Source organism: Halictus rubicundus, unplaced genomic scaffold, assembly GCF_050948215.1.
Source record: "Halictus rubicundus isolate RS-2024b unplaced genomic scaffold, iyHalRubi1_principal scaffold0119, whole genome shotgun sequence".
In the NCBI taxonomy this organism is placed as follows: Eukaryota; Metazoa; Arthropoda; class Insecta; order Hymenoptera; family Halictidae; genus Halictus; species Halictus rubicundus.
Genome location: NW_027488660.1, coordinates 395,839 through 417,754, shown reverse-complemented (window position 1 = coordinate 417,754; position 21,916 = coordinate 395,839). Strand labels below are relative to the sequence as shown.

The following is a 21,916-nucleotide window of genomic DNA, read 5'->3' as shown; positions in this document are numbered from 1 at the left end:
GTTGTAGTAGAGTGCGTCGAGCTGTCGTGCCCGGGAGAACCCTCCTCGGCGGCGAATGAGAGTCATTAGGGCCGTCACGTAGACCTGGATTGGCTCCGCGTAGCCTTGCCGTCGTTCGGCGATCTGATGGTCTAAGTGTCGCAGCTCCCCCGGTGGGAGGTAGTACCTCCGGAGCTGGTCTTCAAGGTCGTCCCAGGAGGTGACGGACAAAAACTGGATTTTCGTTTTTCCTCTATAACTACCCTTACAAATGAGCTAAAGGGCTAAAACTTGACTGAAAGGTATCTTTTTTGGTAGGCTATCGAATGGCGCAAATTGGAATAAAATCCCTTCCAGGGCCGATTTGGCCCCCAAAACCGGCTATAGCCTTTATTTCTTTAGGTGGATAAAGGGTGTTCCAAAATGACCTGACATTTTAAATTGCGCGCCATTTTTTTATGGTGAATATAGAGTACTAATCTTTGGCAACTGGCATCAGGAAGTATTGAGGTTCAGTGATGGAGAATTACACGACCGAACAACGCATAGAAATTGTGAAAATTTACTACAAAAATGGTAAAAACTTTGCAGAGACGGTTCGAAAAGTCCGCACGGATTTTGCTCATCGTAACGCACCGTCTCGCGAAATCATTTTCAGCGATGAATGATGAATTTGGGGGACCGAAAATCCACAAGTAATTCAACAGCTTTCCATGCATCCACCACGAGTCACTTTGCAATTTCATTGGATTTTTTTCTTTGGGGTTTTCTCAAAGGAAAATTGTATGCCCATGATCCACAGACCATTCCGGAGCTCAAGGAAGCAATCGGACGCAACATTACTGAGATTAGTCCACGATTATGCCAAACTGTTATCGAAAATTTCGTAAGAGGTGTGAACGTTTGCACATAGAGACGAGGCAGCCATTTATCAGATATTGTGTTCCAACCTCCATGTTTGTACATTATATTAAAATAAAAACATTCATACCTTTCAGAAAAGAAAATACGTTTTATTAATAAACTAAAATGTCAGGTCATTTTGGGACACCCTTTATTATTTAACACTAGAACGACCGAGCAATAAATGCTACTGACGTATATTGCTTTGTAACAGTGACAAGAGTGTGCCCATTCAGACTTCATACAACTTTTATTGTAATATGTGCTTCAATGAAGAGGTTCATTAAAAAATTTCCGATGAAAACATTTTTACAATTTCAGTAATTGTAAAAGGAAAAATTAGGAACCAGTCATTTTGACTGCTCCGGTCGTTCTAGTGTTAAAAAATGGCTAACAACTTGGATAGACGCATTCTACTTATTTTTATAAAGTAACATAAAATACTCGCTTTCACTGTCTCCGTAGTTTTAAATACAACCTTCATAAAACACGTAGTGTTTAGAAAGAAGTACATACATATTTATACATATTTTCGCTCTCTCTCTCTCTCTGTCTCCGTAACCTAACTACGAACGCGACTGTTTCGCCGAGGCTACGACGGAAGCCCCGGAATCACGGAATCCCCGTCGGAATTCGGGAATGGAAGCTGCGAAAATGCACGTGCTGGGGACGGCGATACGCCGTTACGAAACTATTGTCACGTCGGACGACCGACGTGTTGTTGATGACGTCACCCGCGACGCATCATATGTTAAGGTAGAAAATAAGTTAATTATAAGTTATTACTTCCCCATCATTTGCATGCGCGAGCGCGCCAAGACGCTCGACAGTACGTCATCAGGTACTAGCGAACCCCACCTTGATACCCGGTTGCGTCACACTCGCCCCACACGGACCCCGAGCGAAGAAGGTCCGTGTAGCCCCTAGAAAAACGCAAGCTCGCGCTTGATCGCCCTTCAGTCGCGCTCACATCTTGCAATTTCATTCGAAAGCGTTACTATATCAAGCGTCTTATAATTTCTACTACTTCCATATTGTATTTTACCGCTTATATCATTAACCAGTATCACGCGTATTAATTATATCTTTAGTTTGCTTATACCTTTGTATTATTCTTTTCACGTATTAAACAAGTATTATTATTAAACTCAGTGTTTATTATTCCCATTCCGGTTCTACGCGAAGTGAAGAGCATCGTGACATAATAATTAAAATATCATCAATAAGTTCCCTGATTGCGTGTCTGAGCCCACCAGGCTGTCTCGGCGCAAGAACGGAATTTCTCGCGAAATAAGACTGAATCTTTCCTTTAGCGTGTGTCTGAGCCCACCAGGCAGTCTCGGCACGATAACGGAAGATTCCCAAATGAATAGACAGTGCATCGTAAATTCGTGGTTGTTCTAAAAGCTCTTCATGCCGCGCCGCGCCGGACGAAAATATCAATTAAAGCGGTTAGCTCGCGAGTACGAATCCGACGTGTCCAACTATCGCTTCAGTCCGTACGTCGGCATCTATTCCGCTCCGCGTATAATCCGCGAAATCGTGTGTTCCGCGAGAATACGAGTCGTCGCCGGTCCAGCTCCAGCTCCTGCCCAGCAGCAGCAGCCACAGTCACAAAGGGAAGTCAGGGTCCCTGTGCGTACACGCACACAGGTCCATCCCTACTGGCCCACGTTACGATCTGGTGCCAATCACCCTTCCACCAGTCATCCACAACGTCGCCCGAATACCTGCCCGCGACCCGAGGAAGAAGCTGTACGCGAAGGTGAACGCCAGCGGTGTGACCAAGGCCATAAACTAACTCCCCGTCAACGGCACCAGCGAGACGATAGGGCAGCGCTGATAAGTGCCGGACTTGCCATTATATCGCGAATCCCGAGTCATACGACGGACGTACGCGCCGCGTGGACCGAAGTCGGGTAATTAGCGTCTTGACCCGCGGTAAATCTCGCGATCCCAAAAGGGGGGAGGGAAGAAAACCAAACGCGAGCCGCGGGACGTAACACTATCGAATTAACCGCGTAAAACCGCTCGACCGGCGAGTTAAGAACGGTAGAAATGATTTGGGTTTAACTTACCGTTAACGGGCGATGTCACAATGCAGGAACCCTTCGATGCCGCCATCTCGTGCGATTGCGCGGCAACCGATCACGCCTGCAAGCCTGGTTCGCAATGACGCATCTGTCCTCATTGCCTCACCTACACGGAACGCAGGCCAACTGAAAATTGAAAAATAACGTCACTTCAGAGATCCGGGGAGAACCAGCGCGAATAATGATAAACCTAGCGAAAAGGTCCAACGAATGTGGCCTCGTTAGCCAATGGCGGATTTACTGGTGGCGGGGGGAGGTGTGGGCGAGTAGCACAGAGCGGTAAAATCCAGGGTAGGACAATTTTGGGAAAATACCGAAGCACAACAAGAAAAACAAGGAAACCGCTACCCCATCCCTTCTTCTTCATCCGAAATACAACGAAAGCCGGTCCCGAGCCACCGTTTTAAATCGAAAAAAAGAAACTGTAATAAAATATCGGCGTGGGTCAGAAAGGATTCTTGCAATCATTCCCCATGAATGCAACCTTTAATTCCAGCGTAGTCAAATAAAAACTCGACGATGGTAGATTCAATATTAACCTTAAAAATCTAATAGAAACCGCGATTATTTCGGAAAACAGTAGTCAGGAAACGGTTGTCGAAAATACAGGCGACAATGATTATTCTTTATCAAACACTCGACGCACTTATTGGGTCGATTCAAAACAGACGCATACCAGTCTAATGCATGCACGCAGGATACTTTCTTCGTCACGGTCAACGACTGTACCGGAGAATAAACAATAAACAGTCCGACGTCACGGTCGCTGAAACGCCAGTCCTTTGACCTACGATAGGAAAACACTTTCTAACACTCTCAAGTCGTTTAATCGAAAATGATACAATTGACACGGAGCAGGATCAATGTTATCTTGAAAAGCCTGATCTTCCTCCTCTCAAACCATGGACACGACGTCCAAGTTCTTTTTCCCGTGGCCGAAATACAGGTAGCCGTGATGCGGTCTGTTCATTTTATGATAGAAAGTCATACCAGGCCAATACAAGCTGTGCAACAATACCAAGTTCTTTTCGTGCAGTACTTGCAGGCTCCAACCACCTGCGCAAATGTGCGATAGCGAACAGCGATTGTTTATAAACTAATTGATCTTATATAGGTTGTACAATACCTTGCGGTACATCCAGATCGATCGTGTCTAGAAAATCGGTGGCGTAATTGTAATCAGGCCTGGTCAACAAATTGGTGTTCCATTTTTGTTGCGGAGGACGCGCGTGCAGAAAGGACTTGAAGAGGACGCAGTCCGCGGGACCGAGTCCTTCGAAACCGGGATTTTCAATTACGTCGCCGCTCGGACATTTGAACCATGCACCACGCGGGATCAGCGCGGCGTCTTCTCGAATGAAATACACCGTAGCGGCGAGCCTGTCTTCTTCTTTTAATTCCCTCGGTATAGGGCCCTGGTATACGCTCATCAAACTACGTTTGACTTTCTCGGCGATACGGTAACGTCACCGGAACGAAATGCCACTTTACAAGAGACATTACCGTACCCCCTTTTTCTTCGAGTTTGAAAACACGTTTATTTACTGTGGTGCCATCTTACCTCGTAATACTTCTTGGGATCCTCGTTCGGCGGGAACGGAGGGTTCGTGTTGTACGCGTTCGTAACTACCGACGGATCGCCCTCGAATTTGTTGATCGCGAGCGGCGTTAAAAATTGGGCGCATTTGTCCGCGTTCGGCAGAAGGAACCAGTCGAAACAATCGGTGCTGAATTAGGGTCGATGCATACCTCACAGGCCAGGCCGCCGGACAAAGTATTACAAACCTGGTTTTGTATCTAGCATTTAGGAGCGGACGGCTTGTCCGCTAGACACAAAATCAGGATTGTAATATTTTGTCCGCCGGCCTGACTTGTGAGGTATGAGTTAAGATGGCTTAAGAGGTATTCGTCGTTACGAATGGAACTCGTTGTTACAAGATGGAAGCGGACTGAAAACCGCTGCGACATTTTCTCACCTGTAATAATAAACTTGCCCGTCCATGCAATCCCTCTCGAAGCCGTAAGCGATGTGATAATCGTTTCGAGTCCCGTAGATTTTTCCCCAGTAATAACATCTTCGGAAATGATTCTCTTTCTGCAGTATCGTTAGAGAATTACGCAACAACTGGAAATGCTCGGTTCCCACGCAAATACCAGCTTCGCCCAGGACGTCCAAACTATCCAGCAATTTTATACATTCCATTTTCTCATTGAATGCGTAGCGAATATTAGACGAATCGTGTATTGACAGAGCAGGGCAGAGTTGGGCAGTATCCGATGAAATAATTATTTGAACGGCTTTCGGATACAAATTCTTTGTTCTTTTGTTTCTATTCGAAGTCTGATGAATCGCGAGAAGTTATTTGTATCTTTATTCGTCGAGCGTCTGGTTTCGAGATTTGTATTCGACGTGCCTCCGGATGATTTTCTGACTATCTTCAGGATTTATTCGGATGGTCGGATACAACGCCACCATTTATTCGGCGGATTTATTTGTAGATACTCGGCGTCGCCGACTATCCGAACGATTTTAGGCGTCGAATAAAAATAAAGGGTCTAGGTGGATAAGACAGGTCTTGCGGCCCCGGCGGGAATTTTATTGGTATTGCGTGGAAAACCATCATTTTAGGTTGAAAACAATCCCCTAAAATTTTAAGTCGCTAACCCTTCATTTAAGGGTGATATGAGGGTAAACACCCTCAACTTTAACATTTTTTTTTCTCGGTTGTTAATTAAGATATTGAGATGAAATAAAATCGAAAATATTCGAACTTACTTCCTTCATATCATATATTTTTTTCATAATTGTAATTAAATTATTAAGACTAGAAAAAAATTATTTAATTTTTAATTTTTTTTTATGCGTGGGGGTGGCAAGCAACCCTTCGAGTGACCACTTCCAAAAAATTCAAGAACAATGTTCTGTTACCTATCTAATACGTACAAAAGTTTCAAGATCGTCGGATTGGTGGAACATAGTTAAATATTGAAAAACAAATGAAATTATCCCATTATAATAGTATAATGTGTAGTGCAGTGTTTCTTACGACTAATTATTAATTAATAATTCTTATCAGGAGATTATGTCCCTCCTTGATCAATTATTCGCATCGTATTATATTCTATTCCTGTCTTCCCGAATTTGCAATATAAATAGACATTATGTAGGTGTAAAAGAAAAGTTTAGGAATCATAATATAGATTTATTCAATCTTCGTCACTATTTTCCTCAATTACTGGTACAGTATGTGTCGTATCAAATATATTGGTTAATATCTCCGCTGGTTTTACAATTTTCGATTTAAATCGCCCATGAGATAAATAGTAAATAATGGTAGCGACATGGGAACAGCAACCTACTGTTCTGTTGCCATTAGCACAGTCGCATGTATATCGTGTAATTCCGGTATAACTAATCGCATGTGGTACATATTCAATGTAGCATTGATAACTTTTGCGATTAATATGCCTCGAATGAACTTTCACCCTTATAATATTTTTAGTTTCCTCTAAATATTCCATATTTAAAATATCATCATTCCTCATTAACTCCGCTAGATAGCATACCGCCTGGGTTAATTGAGGTACCTGTACATAATATTACATAAGTAGCATATAGTTTTATATGTGATAATGTTATACATATGCAAGAAAGTATGTTACCTGTGAATAAGATTTTCAAATCTTTCTCAGTCATTTCTGGAAAATCCATTACAACGTTGGCAGTCATTCGTGTAAATGGTTTTCTACGGCGATTTAATTTTTTTCCTTCTACTAGTTCCTGAAGCGTGTTTGTTTTTATTCGTTGATTCTTCATATAATCAATAATTAAATCTATTTCTGGATCTGTATCTAATCTTTTACCAAATTCATTGTGTAGAAAGGATGCTATTCGACACAATGATTTAAGACATGGTAGAAGTTTATTGTCCATTTTGTGGTGTAATAAACGATATTTCTGTGCAATATCGCCATGGACAGCTTCAACAATCCATCTTATTTTTGTTACGAAGCGTGATGAATTTGCTTCTGCTGTTATCAATTGTGCTCGATTTCCTTTACAAGCTGGCATTAAAACATTATATCCTCTATTTTTCATATGCTCGACAACATCTCGAAAACCACGGTCCACAACGCAAAAATCATTGGGTTGTAAAAGTGAACTTATTCCGTTAGGATCTACTAATAAGATTTTCATGATTGACGCATCATTCATGGTACCATTAAATGGTCCTGCCGTGTCAATAATATATCCATTTGTTGTGCAAATTGTAAACGGTTTACATAATGATGTTTTCTTCTGTCCAGAATATGATTTCCTTTCATATACATTATTCTTACTTTTCTCGTGTCTAACATATGTTCCATCAAAAATGACTACTAATTCAGAATCTTTTATTTCAAAAAGTTTCCTTGGTACGCGCGCTGTTTCATTTAAAATGAGATCGGCTCTGGATTTTGTATTTATTCCGAAGTGATTTCCCAAAACATCCTTTTCAAATGCGTTAATTATTTGATGGAAATATCCTGACACTTGTTGTTCATGTTGCAGACCGAATATATTTTTAATAATTACTTTAGAACTGCCACTTCTAAGTTTAAATAAAAATATAATTAATGCTTGTTTCACAGTCGAGCGCGATGCAGCGGGTGTTTGTGATTTTGGGTTCAAGACCGAGCGAGTGTTGGGGACTTTTAAGTGGAAGTCGCAGAGAAACCGAATGAGTCTAAGGCCTCGTACAGACCTGAACATTTCGACGAACATTGCGCCGAACAGCGAACGAAACGCAAAGTCGACATTCATTTCGACGCGATTTTGCGTTTCGGACGCTGTTCGGCGCGATGTTCGGCGCAATGTTCGTCGAAACGTTCAGGTTTGTACGAGGCCTTAGATGTATGTCGAAAAACCGACAAGCGATGGATCGACCGCGCGCACGAACGCAAACGGGTGAGCTTCGCACAAACCTGAACATTTCGATGAACATTGCGCGCCGAAATGAATGTCGATTTTGCGTTTCGTTCGCTGTTCGGCGCAATGTTCGTCGAAATGTTCAGGTCTGTACGAGCCTTAAGAGTGCCACGCTGAGAATCGTAGCCAGAGTATCTTAGAATCAATAATAAATACATATTATCATTAATCAAATCTACCACCAATAGTACTATCCCTACTTTATAATACCGTAATTTCATTTGTTTTTCAATATTTAACTATGTTCCACCAATCCGACGATCTTGAAACTTTTGTACGTATTAGATAGGTAACAGAACATTGTTCTTGAATTTTTTGGAAGTGGTCACTCGAAGGGTTGCTTGCCACCCCCACGCATAAAAAAAAAAATTAAAAATTAAATAATTTTTTTCTAGTCTTAATAATTTAATTACAATTATGAAAAAAATATATGATATGAAGGAAGTAAGTTCGAATATTTTCGATTTTATTTCATCTCAATATCTTAATTAACAACCGAGAAAAAAAATGTTAAAGTTGAGGGTGTTTACCCTCATATCACCCTTAAATGAAGGGTTAGCGACTTAAAATTTTAGGGGATTGTTTTCAACCTAAAATGATGGTTTTCCACACAATACCAATAAAATTCCCGCCGGGGCCGCTAGACCTGTCTTATCCCCCTAGACCCTTATCTTAGAAATTGCAAAATGAAAAAAACAGAACGGAAATTGAAAACTTATGACGAGCAAATTTTGAAACCGATAGGAAAATTAACGAATTTGATTGTCGAATTTAAAAATGAGAAACGCATGTTAGAATGTTTTGTATTGCCTGGTTCAGGTCCGGCGTTAATTGGTAGGGAATGGTTAGCAGCGTTCGGATTATGGCCGTTGCAAATAGGCGACACAGGTGTGAGCGTGATAAATAAATTAAATATCGAAAATTTAGCTGCTGTATTGAGCGAAAAATACAGTGAATTGTTTAGCGAAACGCCCGGGTTGTATAACAAGAGTGAATCTAAAATTCACCTTAAAGAGAATGCAAGACCAATAGCGTTAAAATGTAGAAGTATAGCACATGCGTTAAAACCGCTAGTTGAAAAAGAGTTAGACAGACTAGTGAATTTGGGGCACTTAAAGACAGTCGACGTAAGCGAATGGGCAACGCCGATTGTTCCCGTCTTTAAAAGCAATGGTAATATCCGCTGTGACGTTGCACAAACCCCGCCGCCCTTAGGCGCCCCTAACAACCGAACGAAGGGACCGGACTGCCCGAAAACAACGTTGTCGCGAATAGAACCACGGCTCGATAGGTTAGGAAGCGCTCCCCGGGGAACTCCCGAATCGACAGGAAACTCGCACTTTCACCCTTTCGCGCGCGCCGAGCCCGGCAAGTTTCAGGTAGGCGAACGGCACCCCGGTATCCAGCCGACCTGAGGAAAGGGCACAGCGCTTCGCGGGACCACCTACGCCAAACCATGGCCAATACGCAAATCCGGTGCACCGGTAATAACGAGGAATGGGCGACGCCACACACGGGCCAGACAACCCGGAGGTGACGAAGCGGGACGAAGGCCCCTGTCGACCATCCGACAACCTATTTCGCGGTCCTGCCGTCGCCTCACCTAGCCAATTGCAAGGGGCCTCGGCGAGGGTGGTGTAGGCGCCCCCCCCCCCTCTCCATACCGGGGTAAGTCACAGATCTGCCCCGCGTTCCAATTTCGGAAAGATTTTCGCGTAAGGTCTGGGGCCCAAGGACCCGACGTAGGCACGATCCTGCGAGTTCCGAATCTCGCGCCAGACGCGCGCCCTATTAGAGGAAAAGCCGGACTACGGCAAGGAGTGGGGATGCGAGGACCCTGCCGTAACACGAACGGACTAGGCCGAATTACTGTCGCGGTGACTTCCGTACTGTGTCGCACAGAGAAAAACTATCGAATTAGCCCGGACCGCCGTGTTGCTTATATTACCGAGATTCGTCCTCTTATCGTACACGCGACGTGCGTGCAGTTCTAATACCGAGCTACAGCGGGACCACGATCTTGTTACCGTTGCGAGGCAGGAGCCGAACTACCGAAGGACCATCCCGAGCGAGACGGGCAGAACCGCGACAGACGGCAGAAAAATAACCGGCAGGAACGGTGAGTCCCCTAAGTGACCGATTTCGTTTATTTGTCGCGAGTTGGTTCGCCAGGCTCTGTCGGGGAACCGACGAGGTCGGCCGACGACGATTCCGTGCCCTCGCGGCAACGCGAGCTCGCGGATCGCCCGTCGGACGCGTAATATCGCGTCTCGTTCCCCGAGTTTTCGCGCGCCGAGGCGCTTCTCGCCTCGGACATTCCGCTCGTACCGAATTCACCGGTACCTTGAGCCTCGGCAGCGAGTTCCCGGAAAAATATCGTGCGGAAGTCTTCCTCGGAGGAGCTGCCGCCGTTACCGTTTGCAACCATCCATTTGTTACGTTACATTTCGCGTTATTCCTATCGAGCCGTAGCGTAGCCTATCGCGAAGTTTTCGCCGAGCGTTCGCCGTCCGTCGGAACCGAAACCGCGCCGCGACAGTCATACCGTAATCGCGCCGACCACCTGCGTGCCGCGAACCCCTCGCTTCGGCGAGGGGCTATTCTCGTGCCGATCTACCGCACCCCCGCGGCGTATTTTACCGATCGACAACAGCGCGTTGCGAACCCTCCACCTTACCGCAAACTTTGTACGAAGAGCGCGGGCTCTCGGGTGCGGCCACGTGGCCGCGGCTTTGTAAAATCCGACGCCAATAAAATTGTAGAGCCCAGCCCGACTATCGATCTTTTCACCTGCGCGATCCGCCCTGCCGTGAGGGCTGTCCTCGCTCCCTTCCGTGTCCGAACCCCCGACCCTTCTCGCGCCTCTCGACATTCTCGCGGTTCCCGAAGGTTCACCTCCCGCCCCCAGCTTCGGCTAAGGGCGGACTTCGTCCGCGTTTCGCGTGGCACCCTTCCGGTGCCTGGCGCCCGAGCAGCAGGCTCTTTTCGATTTCCGAGAACCTTCGGCAATCTATTAGTACCGGGAGGACCGCGTATTCACGGCCGTACGCGGCCCGGCCTCTGAGCCCATAAATTCCCGGAGTGGATCCCGCCCCCGCCTTCCCACGCGGCGAGTGAAGGTCCACGTTACAAGAAATAAAACGATTTATTTGTTCGTGCGACAGTTGTCAAAATAAAAAATTGGTACGTTCTAAAACACGCGAGCCCATGTTAATAACGGATACTTCCGCAGAACCTTTTGAGAGGGTAGCGTTGGATACAGTAGGACCATTACCAACAACTCCCAACGGAAATAGGCATATATTAACGATGCAAGATAATTTAACAAAATACTGCATAGCAGTTCCCGTTCCTGACATAAGAGCCGAGACAATCGCGCACGCTTTAACGACCCATTTGATATTACAATATGGTACTCCTCGGGCAACATTCAAAAATTGACGAAGGTTTTCAAAATCCGACACTTTATGACATCTGGTTATAGACCACAAACGAATGGAGCACTAGAGAGAAGCCATGTAGTGTTAACGGAATACATCAGCCATTATGTAGATAGATATGACGATTGGGATAGGTTAGTACCGTTCGCAATGTTTTCATATAACACTTCGGTACACGAAACAACCAACTTCACACCTTATGAATTGGTGTTCGGAAAAGTTGCTCGTTGTCCAAGTTCGTTCGCGGGGAACGAAAATTTACCCACATACAACACTTATCTTTCTGATCTGATTGTACGACTAAACGAAATGCATACAATAGCCGCGAGAAATCAGAATAAGGCTAAGGAAAGATCCAAGGTTTATTATGATAAAAGGGCGCGACCGTTCCGCGGAAAAATAGGGGACATGGTACGCGTCGTAGTCGAGCCGCGAGCTGGAAAGTTTAGTAGCCGTTATCATGGACCATACAAAATTGTTGGAATTTTGGCAAAGAACAGTGTTATTTTAGAAGATGATAACGGAAAACAATTCACCAAACATGTAGATAAATTGAAATTATAAACCTTGTTAACGCTGGAAGAGAGAGACATATTAATGCTTAAAGATTTACCGCTATTCACTTTGCAAATCTTAACGGATGAGACGCATCGATACGGTCGGCGCTTGTGCAACGATGGGCCCGACTGGCGAATTGCGCAAACTATTTAAGCAGATATTAATAAAATATTGTAAATAAGTTGCAGAACAACCTAGGCTAAGCCACATCTTCGGATGTCACAAGCAATTGTAAGGTTAACCAAATCAGACCGTGGACATGACTGTCATGCGACATAAACAGCCAGTCATTGGGACACAAACGATGTGATACGAATGCGAACCGCTGCCATGATTGGCGCGAAAGGAGAAACATTATTATTTATGTGTTGTGTTGTCTCCGATTATATTTACACGAACTTATACAAGCATTGTAACCATAGGATTATAAATGAACCATGGAGCCGCAACCAGGATGCAGTTCAGGGACAGCAGGAGAAGGAAGGAGGCTATTAATACTGCGATTAGCCAATCATACCAAGAAGGAGGACTTACTGAAAGTTTTCCGACCCCACGGAGCGGAACACGCAGTAGTATTGAGGAAACCCACGGGCAATCAGGCGTTCATCACGTTTGAAAAACCGGAACAAGCAAAGAAACTGGTAGGACAAAATTTCGTTGTCCACAAGCGGAAGCTAAGGATCCGTCCTGCAGACCCGTGGCATGAGGCTAAACTGATAGCGCCGCGACCGTCGGTTAATGCGTTTCCGGGCCTAGACCTTTCGGATAAGGTACTCCTACCGGTGGAGTGTATTGCGAAGATTGCGACGTATTTACAATTTCAGGATAGAGTAGCACTAGAATTAGTCTCGACAAGGTGGCGAGAGGGGACCTTAGCGTCGTATGGTAAAATTAAGCGTCTCGATGTGACTGATTGGCGTTGGCCGCATGGGTGGAACGGTAAGACGGTTACTATGGGCGCATTACATTGGTTATTACGTAGAACAGCAAACCATATAACAAAGATAGTGGTAGATGATGAGAGTATTTCAAAACTTCTACAACCACAAATAATAGCTATAGCAATAAAAACTTGCCCGAACCTTACATATTTAGATTTTACAGCAGCGACCATAAGGCCAACGTCACTTAGGAACCTTGTCGAAGGGGCAAACCAAGTGGTACATATAGCGTTTGGAAAGTCACAACCACCGATAGAGCCAGACCTAGCCCAGGTGCTCGAAAAAGCTAAAAATTTAGAGACATTTGAATTAACAAAAACTGTATTAAGTGGGAAAGCATTACATTACTTAAATCCAAACTTGAAACATTTTAAAATAGACAAGTGTGTAGGAATATCAGTACAATATTTAATCGATATACTAGGAAGGTTACAAGCCTTAGACTCTTTGGATTTAATATTACAACAAACACTGACCGACGACACTATATTGAGTACTTTAGCCAATAATAGAAACCTACAACAAACGCTAAGAACTCTAAGAATCCACGCGCTGACCTTCGGCGTGGACCAGTTGAACCAAGATGAGGAGGATGACCAGCTCCAAATAGGACGAGGGGACTTTGTGGAAATAGAACTGGGACCAGTAGATCAAGCCCTACCGATAATCCGGGATTAACGTCGAATCACGCATCTCTCACTAACATTTTGTGGATGGGTGACAGGCACTACGGTACAAGAAATAAGTGCGAATCTCACACAGATCGAACACCTAGATCTAAGTGGTTGCACAAATATCAGAGGAGAGTCGTCCCTCGACACATTATCTAACTTGGATAAGTTAGCGGTCCTGGAATTGAACAACATGTATCCAGAAATGCCAGGGTATGCGTTGGGGTCATTGTGTGGATTAAGAGAAATACACTGTAGGTCAAATCCATCAATACATAGCGAGCATATTTGCAGTATAATTAGGAATTGCCCACAAATACAGGTAGTAGATGTGGAAGGATGTGCGAGAATAGACAAAGCAGTGTTAATGTGCGCATACAATACCGTTAGATTAACGGATAGAACACAGATATTGCATATATATATATATATATATATATATATATATAGCAGATACTACAGTTAGTAGATACACTAAATATAAAAAGAATTCGCGCATACAAATCTTTTTCGACCGCCGTTTCGAGCCATTGTTTTGTTAGTCTGGGTTCCGATTAAGCGCAAAATGTATATTAGCCGTGTTAACATCATCGGGGACGACGATGTCTTTAAGGAGGGAGGACTGTTACGTTCCGAACAATTATTATTAGTTCTGAAACCATTTTGGCTTTATCCGTCGGTAGCACTGTGGTTGATAATTCTTGTAATTGTGGGATTTCCCTAATTGATCACAGTGTGGCCTTTGACGTTGTATAGCATTCTAGATTATTCCGCGTTAAATGTGTTTATGTAATGAATACCCTTCTTGGAATCAACGCCGTCTGGAAAATATTTAGTCTTAGTATAGCAAGGCGACTTTCTATAAGTATTTAGATGAGACAAAGGGAGAGATAGCGACGCCCCGCTCGTCGCCTTGTTTAGTATTAAGCGACCTCGTCAGTCGGGCCGTAACATAAGGCGTGTTGCACCAACGGTCGGGGGAGAGGCTGGCTTATGTGGTGTTGAGTATGGGAGCGTGAGGGTGTTCGGTAATTCTTTGCAATTGTGGGGCCACCCTAACCGAACGCACCGAGCGTCGTCTCAGGTATGTTGACCGTTGAAGGTTTTCCTTTGTTTACACGAGCTACGCCGTTCGGCGACCGTTGGTGTAGGCATGGGTGTGTGAGAGAGAAAGAAGTCGCAAGAGTGAGACAGGAATGCGTGACGCGCGTGATTGGGCTGTCTGAGACCCAAATTTTATTGGCTAGGCGCGTAGAGAGGGGAGCTGGCCAGCGGGCCGAGCTAGCCGAAACGCGGCACGGAGCGATCTTTCTTCGATGTACAAGCGCGAGGTGCGTGTCGTCGAATTCGTGGGATCCGTATTAGGCAGAGTTTCGTCTTAGGGTTTCAATAGCGCCCGGGCGGAAAGTCCTAGATCTCTCGTTAAATAGTTGTAATTTGTTTTAAACATTAACTCGTCTTGCCGAGCCCGTTGTGCTCGTAGTTTTAGTTCAGTATCAGTTTTACAGTAGCTCGTTAGCCCCGCGGTATCGTTATTCGCGTGGCGGAGTGTTTAACGAGTTAACCGTTTTAATTTTAGCTTTTAGATACATTACTCAACGGCATATTGTATTCTCTCTTTGCGGGTTATTTCCACCGTTGTATTGTGTGGAGAGAGATATTGTATTGGTGAGTGGTTTTCGTTATGTTTTTATATTGTTTATATTCATGTGTGATATATTGCTAAACTGTTGCCTTGCCGGTCCCTATACAGCCGTGCGGGTTATGTTAACCGATTTCACTCGATTGTTTTCTCTCCGCATTTGCGTAAATATATTCATACGTAGTTCGTTCATCTACTCGAACCCATAGCTTGTCATTCAAATCCTCCTGTTCCTTCATGCTTTAACCGTCGGGAGAGCAGCGGAACAGTGGGTAGTAAATCTGGACGATTAGAGAGATCCCGCTCTCTCGGTTTAGGCTTATGCCCTTCCGGGAGTTCGCGTAGTCGTCACAGATGGAAAAGGTCGATAAAAATTTAAAATCGGAAAAGTCGGGTTCATTACAGTTATGGCATGAGCGTTTGTGTCAGCAAAATAAAAGGCACGTGAAAAGTTTTTTGCAAAACGTGGGTATAAATGTGAATGATTCGAATGACGATGATATGTGTGAAGGCTGTACTTACGGAAAACAACACAGGTTAAGTTTTCACGAGAATGTAGAACGCGCTAAAAAACCTCGCGAAATTATACATGCTGATGATTGTGGGCCTGGGTCTTATAAGCGTCAGGGACTTATATCATGGTATAACCCTGACGCACCAAACCCTCCTTCACGTGGTAGGACCTGGACACCTTCGGGTGACTAACGGGGCTCTGGTAAGAGAGCTCCTGCATGAGTTGTCGCTCTGCGACAACCGCGGCTCTCTCATAAAGAGAGTTCTTGCGGAGTCATCGCTTCGCGATGACCGCGGCTCTCAGAGAGCCCATGCGTGAGTTATCGCTTGCGATAACCGCGGCTCTCACCCGGAAGACTCCCCTCTGCCGCGACGACCCACCGGATACATCAGGTGGTATGTTGCAGAACGGGAGAAACGGGGGCTTACCTTAACCGGTCGGCCCAACGGGGAGGCGAACCCCTTGAACAAACCCTTAACCTTCTAAGCTGAAGATCGCGGTGAAAGAGGTCCCGTGTCTGACACGTGGCGGTCGGTGGGTCCACCGGCCATTAGCGACTAACTTCAGGACACCAGGCGAAATCCTGACAGTAATAGCATTCTCCCCGGAAAGGGCGTAACCCGGGGAGTGACTGTCTTTCGTCCCAACTCGTGGGAACAAATATGTATGAGCCAAAATCTAAAAACAAATCGAAGAAAGCAGGTGGAGCATAGAAAAATGAAGTTGGAGGAAAGGCGAAGGCCGAAAAAGAAACGACCCAGACAGAAAGGGACATAGCTACTGTCTGGGATGACGAATCGGACGAGTACACAGATGATTCGTATTCGGACCTAGGTCCAGAGGACTATAAATGGGATTTCCCCAACAACAGAAAGAGAAAGAACAAACGCTCAAGTGACGCGTGCAACGAGTCACATAAGAAACACTAAATGCAGAGGAACTCCTTAGAAGGTTGCTTAGGGGACTTAGCAAGCCCGAACAAAAAACAGGCGAAGAGCTCCTGAACTCCCTACTTAGGGAGCAGCAGGAAGCGGAGACAGAAGCCAGAGAGTTCAGGCTTGAACTCCACAGGGATAACACAGCACTAAGGGAAAAATTAGACGCACAAAAGGAGCAGAGCCCCGTGCAAGACAGACTAATAGAAAAGATAACAGAAAAGCTAAATGAGCTTTCTGTAAAAATAGACAACCTAATGTCCGAGAAGAGTCGTGCTCAAGAGGCCCCGTCCTCCAAGCCGCTCTTCTACTCAGACATCATAAAGGCAAACCGAGCAACTAAGCAGCTGGCTAAAAGGACCCCGGTTACAAAGTCCAAGCCAGCTGCAGCCACTTACCCTGTAAAGGGCAGTAAAATTAAAAATAGCGATGAGACCAAAAAGGTATCTTTTCTTCTGTCGGATTTATGCAATCCGACAGAAGAAAAGATACGAATCCGGAACCTGAGGAAACTCGGGAACTCCGGCATTCTCATAGAGACCGAAACAGCTGAGGACCTTGAGCAAGTCCTCAGCAATGAGAAATTACTCAAACAAATGGACATTGGTCCCCTCCCCAAGAGGAGACCAAAAATTATAATATTTGGAATCCCCTCGGAAACATCTGAGGCGGATATAAAGAAGGCAAACAAGAACCAGAATCTGGAAATTGACTCAGAGGAAAAATTGGAAGAGGAGTTTAAACTCCTCTCCAAGACAGGAAAAAAGGACTGTGAAACCATCAATTGGGTGGCGGAGGTATCAACAAAGACCCGGAAAACCCTGCTGGACAGGAACCGGGTCTTCATAGGGTTCCAAGCCTACGGGCTGAAAGATTATATCGCTGCAACTAGGTGCTTCAAATGCCAGTCATTTGGGCACGTTGCAAAGCATTGCAGAGCGAAAACGGACACGTGCGGGCACTGCGGCAAAGACGGGCATACTTATGACAAATGCCCGTCGAAACAAGAGAAGCCTACTTGCATTAACTGCAAGAGAGCAGGCAGACCAGCCAATCATGGGCTGAGAGATAAGAGCTGTGCGGCGTTTAAACACGCCATGGAACTATGCCTTAGTCGGACAGACTTCGGCACATAAGGGAAACAGGCAAAAAATAACCCTGACGATCCTTCGCAGGTAATACCTCAACAACTGAGTATTGGGGATCGTAGGGTGAAATAGTCATGAGAACGGCTGCCACACCGTTCACGAAACCTGCTAGAGACCGAGCGCTAAGCTGGTAACTCCGCCTCCTCGTGGCCCCCGCTGGTAACGCTCCTGGGTCGGCGCAAGCCGATTCGGTAGCGGTTAAGCGAGTTACTTCCCGTATGGGACGGTCTACCTTTCTAATGATCCTTAAGTGGTGAACGAGGGGTTTTTCCAATGCCCAGTCCACAACACCTACGGACTGTTTCCTTTGCAACTGATGGAGTTAGGGGTAGAGAGCCAAACATGAACGGCTGACTTTTCCGGTATGGGGAGAATCCCCGAGGTACGGAACAAGAGTCGTTGGGTAGAAAGCTATATTTTGTAATTTTTAAGGACGATTTTTCGAGATTTAGAACAATTTATTTTATTCGCCATAAATCGGAAGTAATCGATAAACTAAAAATATATTGTAATGAGATTGAAAATCAATTCAATAAGAATATAAAAGTGTTTCACACAGATGGTGGAAAAGAATTTAAAAATAGAGAGGTCAACAATTTTTTTGGACAATAAAGGGATCAAACATACGGTAAATGTTCCATATACACCTGAGCAAAATGGTATCGCGGAGCGCGAAAATCGTATTGTAGTAGAAGCAGCAAGATCAATGATTTATTCTAAGTCGGGAATGTCTTTGTCTTTGTGGGCTGAAGCAATGAACACCGCCGTGTTCGTAATTAATAGAACAGGTCCGACTAAAGAAGGGAATAAAACTCCTTACGAGTTATGGTATGGAAAAGTCGCGAATATTGACAATTTAAAAGTTTTTGGGACTGAGTGCTTTGTTCGCGTACCTGTAGAGAAAAGGAAAAAGTTGGATAAGAAGGCGTTAAAACGGTTTCTTGTTGGATATATCGAGAATTGCAAAGGTTATCGTATTCTGGTTCCGGGCTTGAGAGATGTAATTCTAAGTCGCGATGTTATGTTTAAATTAGAAAAGGTATGTTCGAATGAAGTGACTGTTAGTAACTCAAAAGGAAATAATGAGGCTACTAATTCAGTTGAAGATAATCAGGACAGTATAGACAATAGTACTGAGGAAGAAGGGAGATTAACAGGGGCCTTGCACTCTTTAAAAGACACTGAAGAGAACGTAAGAGAATTACGCGATAGACGACGTATTAAGCGTACTGAATTTTATGGGTGCCCGATTACATTTGTGGCAGAAGCGTTGCCTGAAAATTATAGTGATGCAATTAATTCTAAAGAAAAGGATCAGTGGATGAAAGCGATGCAAGACGAGATTAACTCTTTGCATGAAAATAAGACGTGGATACTCGTAGAAAAACCGGAAAAGCAAACGGTTATTAGTAGTAGGTGGGCTTATGTAAAGAAATTTAATGAAGATAGTAGAATACGTTTCAAAGCGCGATTAGTTATTAAAGGTTGTTCGCGGCGATTTTGTAATGTCGATCGTATCATCGCGAAGGAAGACGATAATCGCGTCATGTAGATATATATGCGAGTCTAGCGAGCGATTCACGGTGGTCGCGATTGACAAGCAGGCGTTGTTGTGGAAACGGTCGAAAACAAAGAAAGAGTGTGTTGAGAAAAAAGGTTGAATTTACTTGTCAGAAGGAGAGAGTCGACTCGGGTCCTTCATGCGATAGTTCGTAATTGAAAATTGAGTTGCTTTTTTGGTTTGAATGCTCACGCGAGTGATTCCGGGTAATAGGAGATTTGGTTTCGCACTCGGTTCGGCAATACTTGAATCCTCCCAGGCCGGCTCACAGATCCAAGGGCATTGGCAGCTTTGAAGCTCCTTTCCAGTGAATCCCGAAGCTGGGACGGATTGCAAGGCTAGCCGTAGTGCTGCCGGCAGAGGAGTGCCCTATGGGCCAGCCGGCAATTGTGCAGAGTTCCAGTGGAACTCTGCTGTGGATCACTACGCGCAGAGACTTGAGTATTAACGGTAAGAGAGCTCTCTTAGTTTTAGACTAAAATGTCATTTAGCATGTAAATTGCTTGAAACGCCGATTTTCTAACCTCGTTATCTATATTTAAACACTATTTGATACTGGGCTTTCGTACGGCGAAATTCTTGTAGTTGCTTAATAGAATAAATTTATTGCATCTTGCTTTGGCTTTTCCTCGTAATCCGTCGAGGTTTTTATGCCGAAGCAAGAATTTGTTCAACCGGGAAATTGTGTATTTCATTCTAGTATAAGTTCGAACATTGTTTAATCTGAACTTCTATGAATCCTGTCTTTTAAATGATTGAAAAACAAAGGTTATTCACAAAAGGAAGGGATAGACTACAAAGAGACATTTAGCCCTGTTGCACGTTTTGATACAGTTCGATTTTTGTTAAGTATTGTTCGAGATTCGAACGGTAACGACTTGGTTTAATTTCTGTTTGAGACCAATCTATAAATAGCCCGTTATTGTTCTTGTCTCGTACATGTTGTCGTCGTCGTCGATGCGATCGCTTCTGTTTCGTCCTTCCTTTGTATCGCTCCTGCTCCGTCCTTCGTTCGTCTCTCTCCTGTTGTTTCCCCAAATTTCAAACTACCCGTTTCTTCATGATCCACCGATCGCTCCGACGGAGACAACGATTTCTCGTATGTTCATTCTACCGTACGCTCTCAGCGGACTCGCGTCTAGTTCACGCTCTATACTCGCCGATTGAGTTACGTTTTCGCAGCCGCCTCGCACGAATTCAATCGCGAGTCTCGTTCGTTCACGAACATACGAACGTCCGCTTTCTTCTCGCTTATCGATTAAAGTTCATATAATTGATACTCGGTATTCTGGCAATAATCTTCTTCCATCCGCGTCGCGAATCGCATCTTCTCGCGTACAAGATCTCCGCTCTTCCGCGGTCAAGATTCTCCGACGCGCCGCGTGCAAGATTTCCGTGATCGTCGTCCTCCGTGTTCGTCCGAGCGTCAATGTACCGAGAGTTGTGTCTTTTAATAAATTACCGTTCATCCAGCGCACCTTTTGTGTCTTGCGAAGTCCGTTCGTTCCCTCCGGAACTTCCTCCATCTTTCCGGTGCTCTCATTCCGCGTCCACCGCTGGACGGTCCCGGCAATCGGCACTTCGCCGAACAAGTATTGTAGCTCATAATGGATTATATCTTGGACAGTTTGACATAAAAACGGCATTTTTATATGGGGATTTAGAAGAGAATATTTTTATGATGCAACCGGAAGGGTTTAATGATGGGACAGCGAGGGTTTGTAAACTATTAAAGAGTCTTTACGGGTTAAAACAAGCTCCAAGGTGTTGGACTGAATACTTTTCAGGTTTTGTGAGAAGGTTTGGGTTTCATCGAAGCTCAGCCGACCCTTGTTTTTATATTTATGATGCTGGTGACCGAAAAATGTATTTAGTTATTTATGTCGATGATGGGCTTTTAGCGGCTACGCAGAATTTCTTAATAGATCAATTCTTTACTCAATTAGCGAAGGAATTTAAAATAACTACCACAAAAGAAGTAACGAATTTCTTAGGCGGAGAAATTGTCAGATTAAAGGATGGTTCTATTTTTGTACACCAGACAAAATATATTGAAAGCATTTTACAAAAATTTCGTTTAAACGAAGCAAATAGTGTCTGTACTCCAATGGAGGCAAGTTGGGATGCAGGTAATTCAGAAGGAAACAATTGTAAAGCGCCCTATAGGGAGGCCGTAGGTAGCCTTATGTATCTTCAAGTATTTAGCCGGCCCGATATAAGCTATGCCGTAAACATTGCTTCGAGAGCTCTAGAAAAACCAAGCGAAGGACATTGGCTACTCGTTAAGCGAATAATGAGGTACCTCAAGGGTACGTTAGACTTAGGATTATTTTATACTAAAGGCGGTAATTTTAAGGTATATTGTGACGCAGATTATGCGGGAGACAAGGAGACGCGTAAATCAAGGTCGGGTATCGTATGTCAATACGCGAATGCAGCCATCTCATGGCAGAGTAAGAGACAGCAATGTGTATCATTGTCTACGACAGAAGCTGAGTATGTTAGCGCAGCATCAGCCGTTAAAGAGATTGTGTGGCTAAAGAAATTGTTCAGTGAATGTGA

The 21,916-nt window shown here is 44.5% G+C and overlaps 1 protein-coding gene and 1 long non-coding RNA gene across 2 annotated transcripts in view; one reads left to right on the top strand and one right to left on the bottom strand.

Annotated features, from left to right (window-relative positions):
* LOC143363758 (uncharacterized) overlaps window positions 1-21,916 on the top strand; it is a 254,301-nt gene that overhangs the window by 209,561 nt on the left and 22,824 nt on the right. The gene's annotated exons all lie outside the window — the stretch shown is intronic.
* Window positions 3,871-5,178, bottom strand: LOC143363764 (radial spoke head protein 9 homolog). Its single transcript, XM_076804303.1, has 4 exons — window positions 4,952-5,178; window positions 4,537-4,702; window positions 4,102-4,390; window positions 3,871-4,031 (listed from the first exon to the last, which is right to left on the bottom strand). Exons 1-4 carry the CDS (start codon window positions 5,176-5,178, stop codon window positions 3,871-3,873), a joined length of 843 nt encoding a protein of 280 aa, XP_076660418.1.

Coding starts and splice junctions, on each gene's coding strand:
- LOC143363764 (XM_076804303.1), bottom strand. CDS start 5,178: ATGGAATGTATAAAATTGCTGGATAGTTTGGACGTCCTGGGCGAAGCT. Junction 4,703..4,951: donor GGGCAAGTTTATTATTACAG/GTGAGAAAATGT, acceptor ACCCTAATTCAG/CACCGATTGTTTCGACTGGT. Junction 4,391..4,536: donor ATCCCAAGAAGTATTACGAG/GTAAGATGGCAC, acceptor AGCGTATACCAG/GGCCCTATACCGAGGGAATT.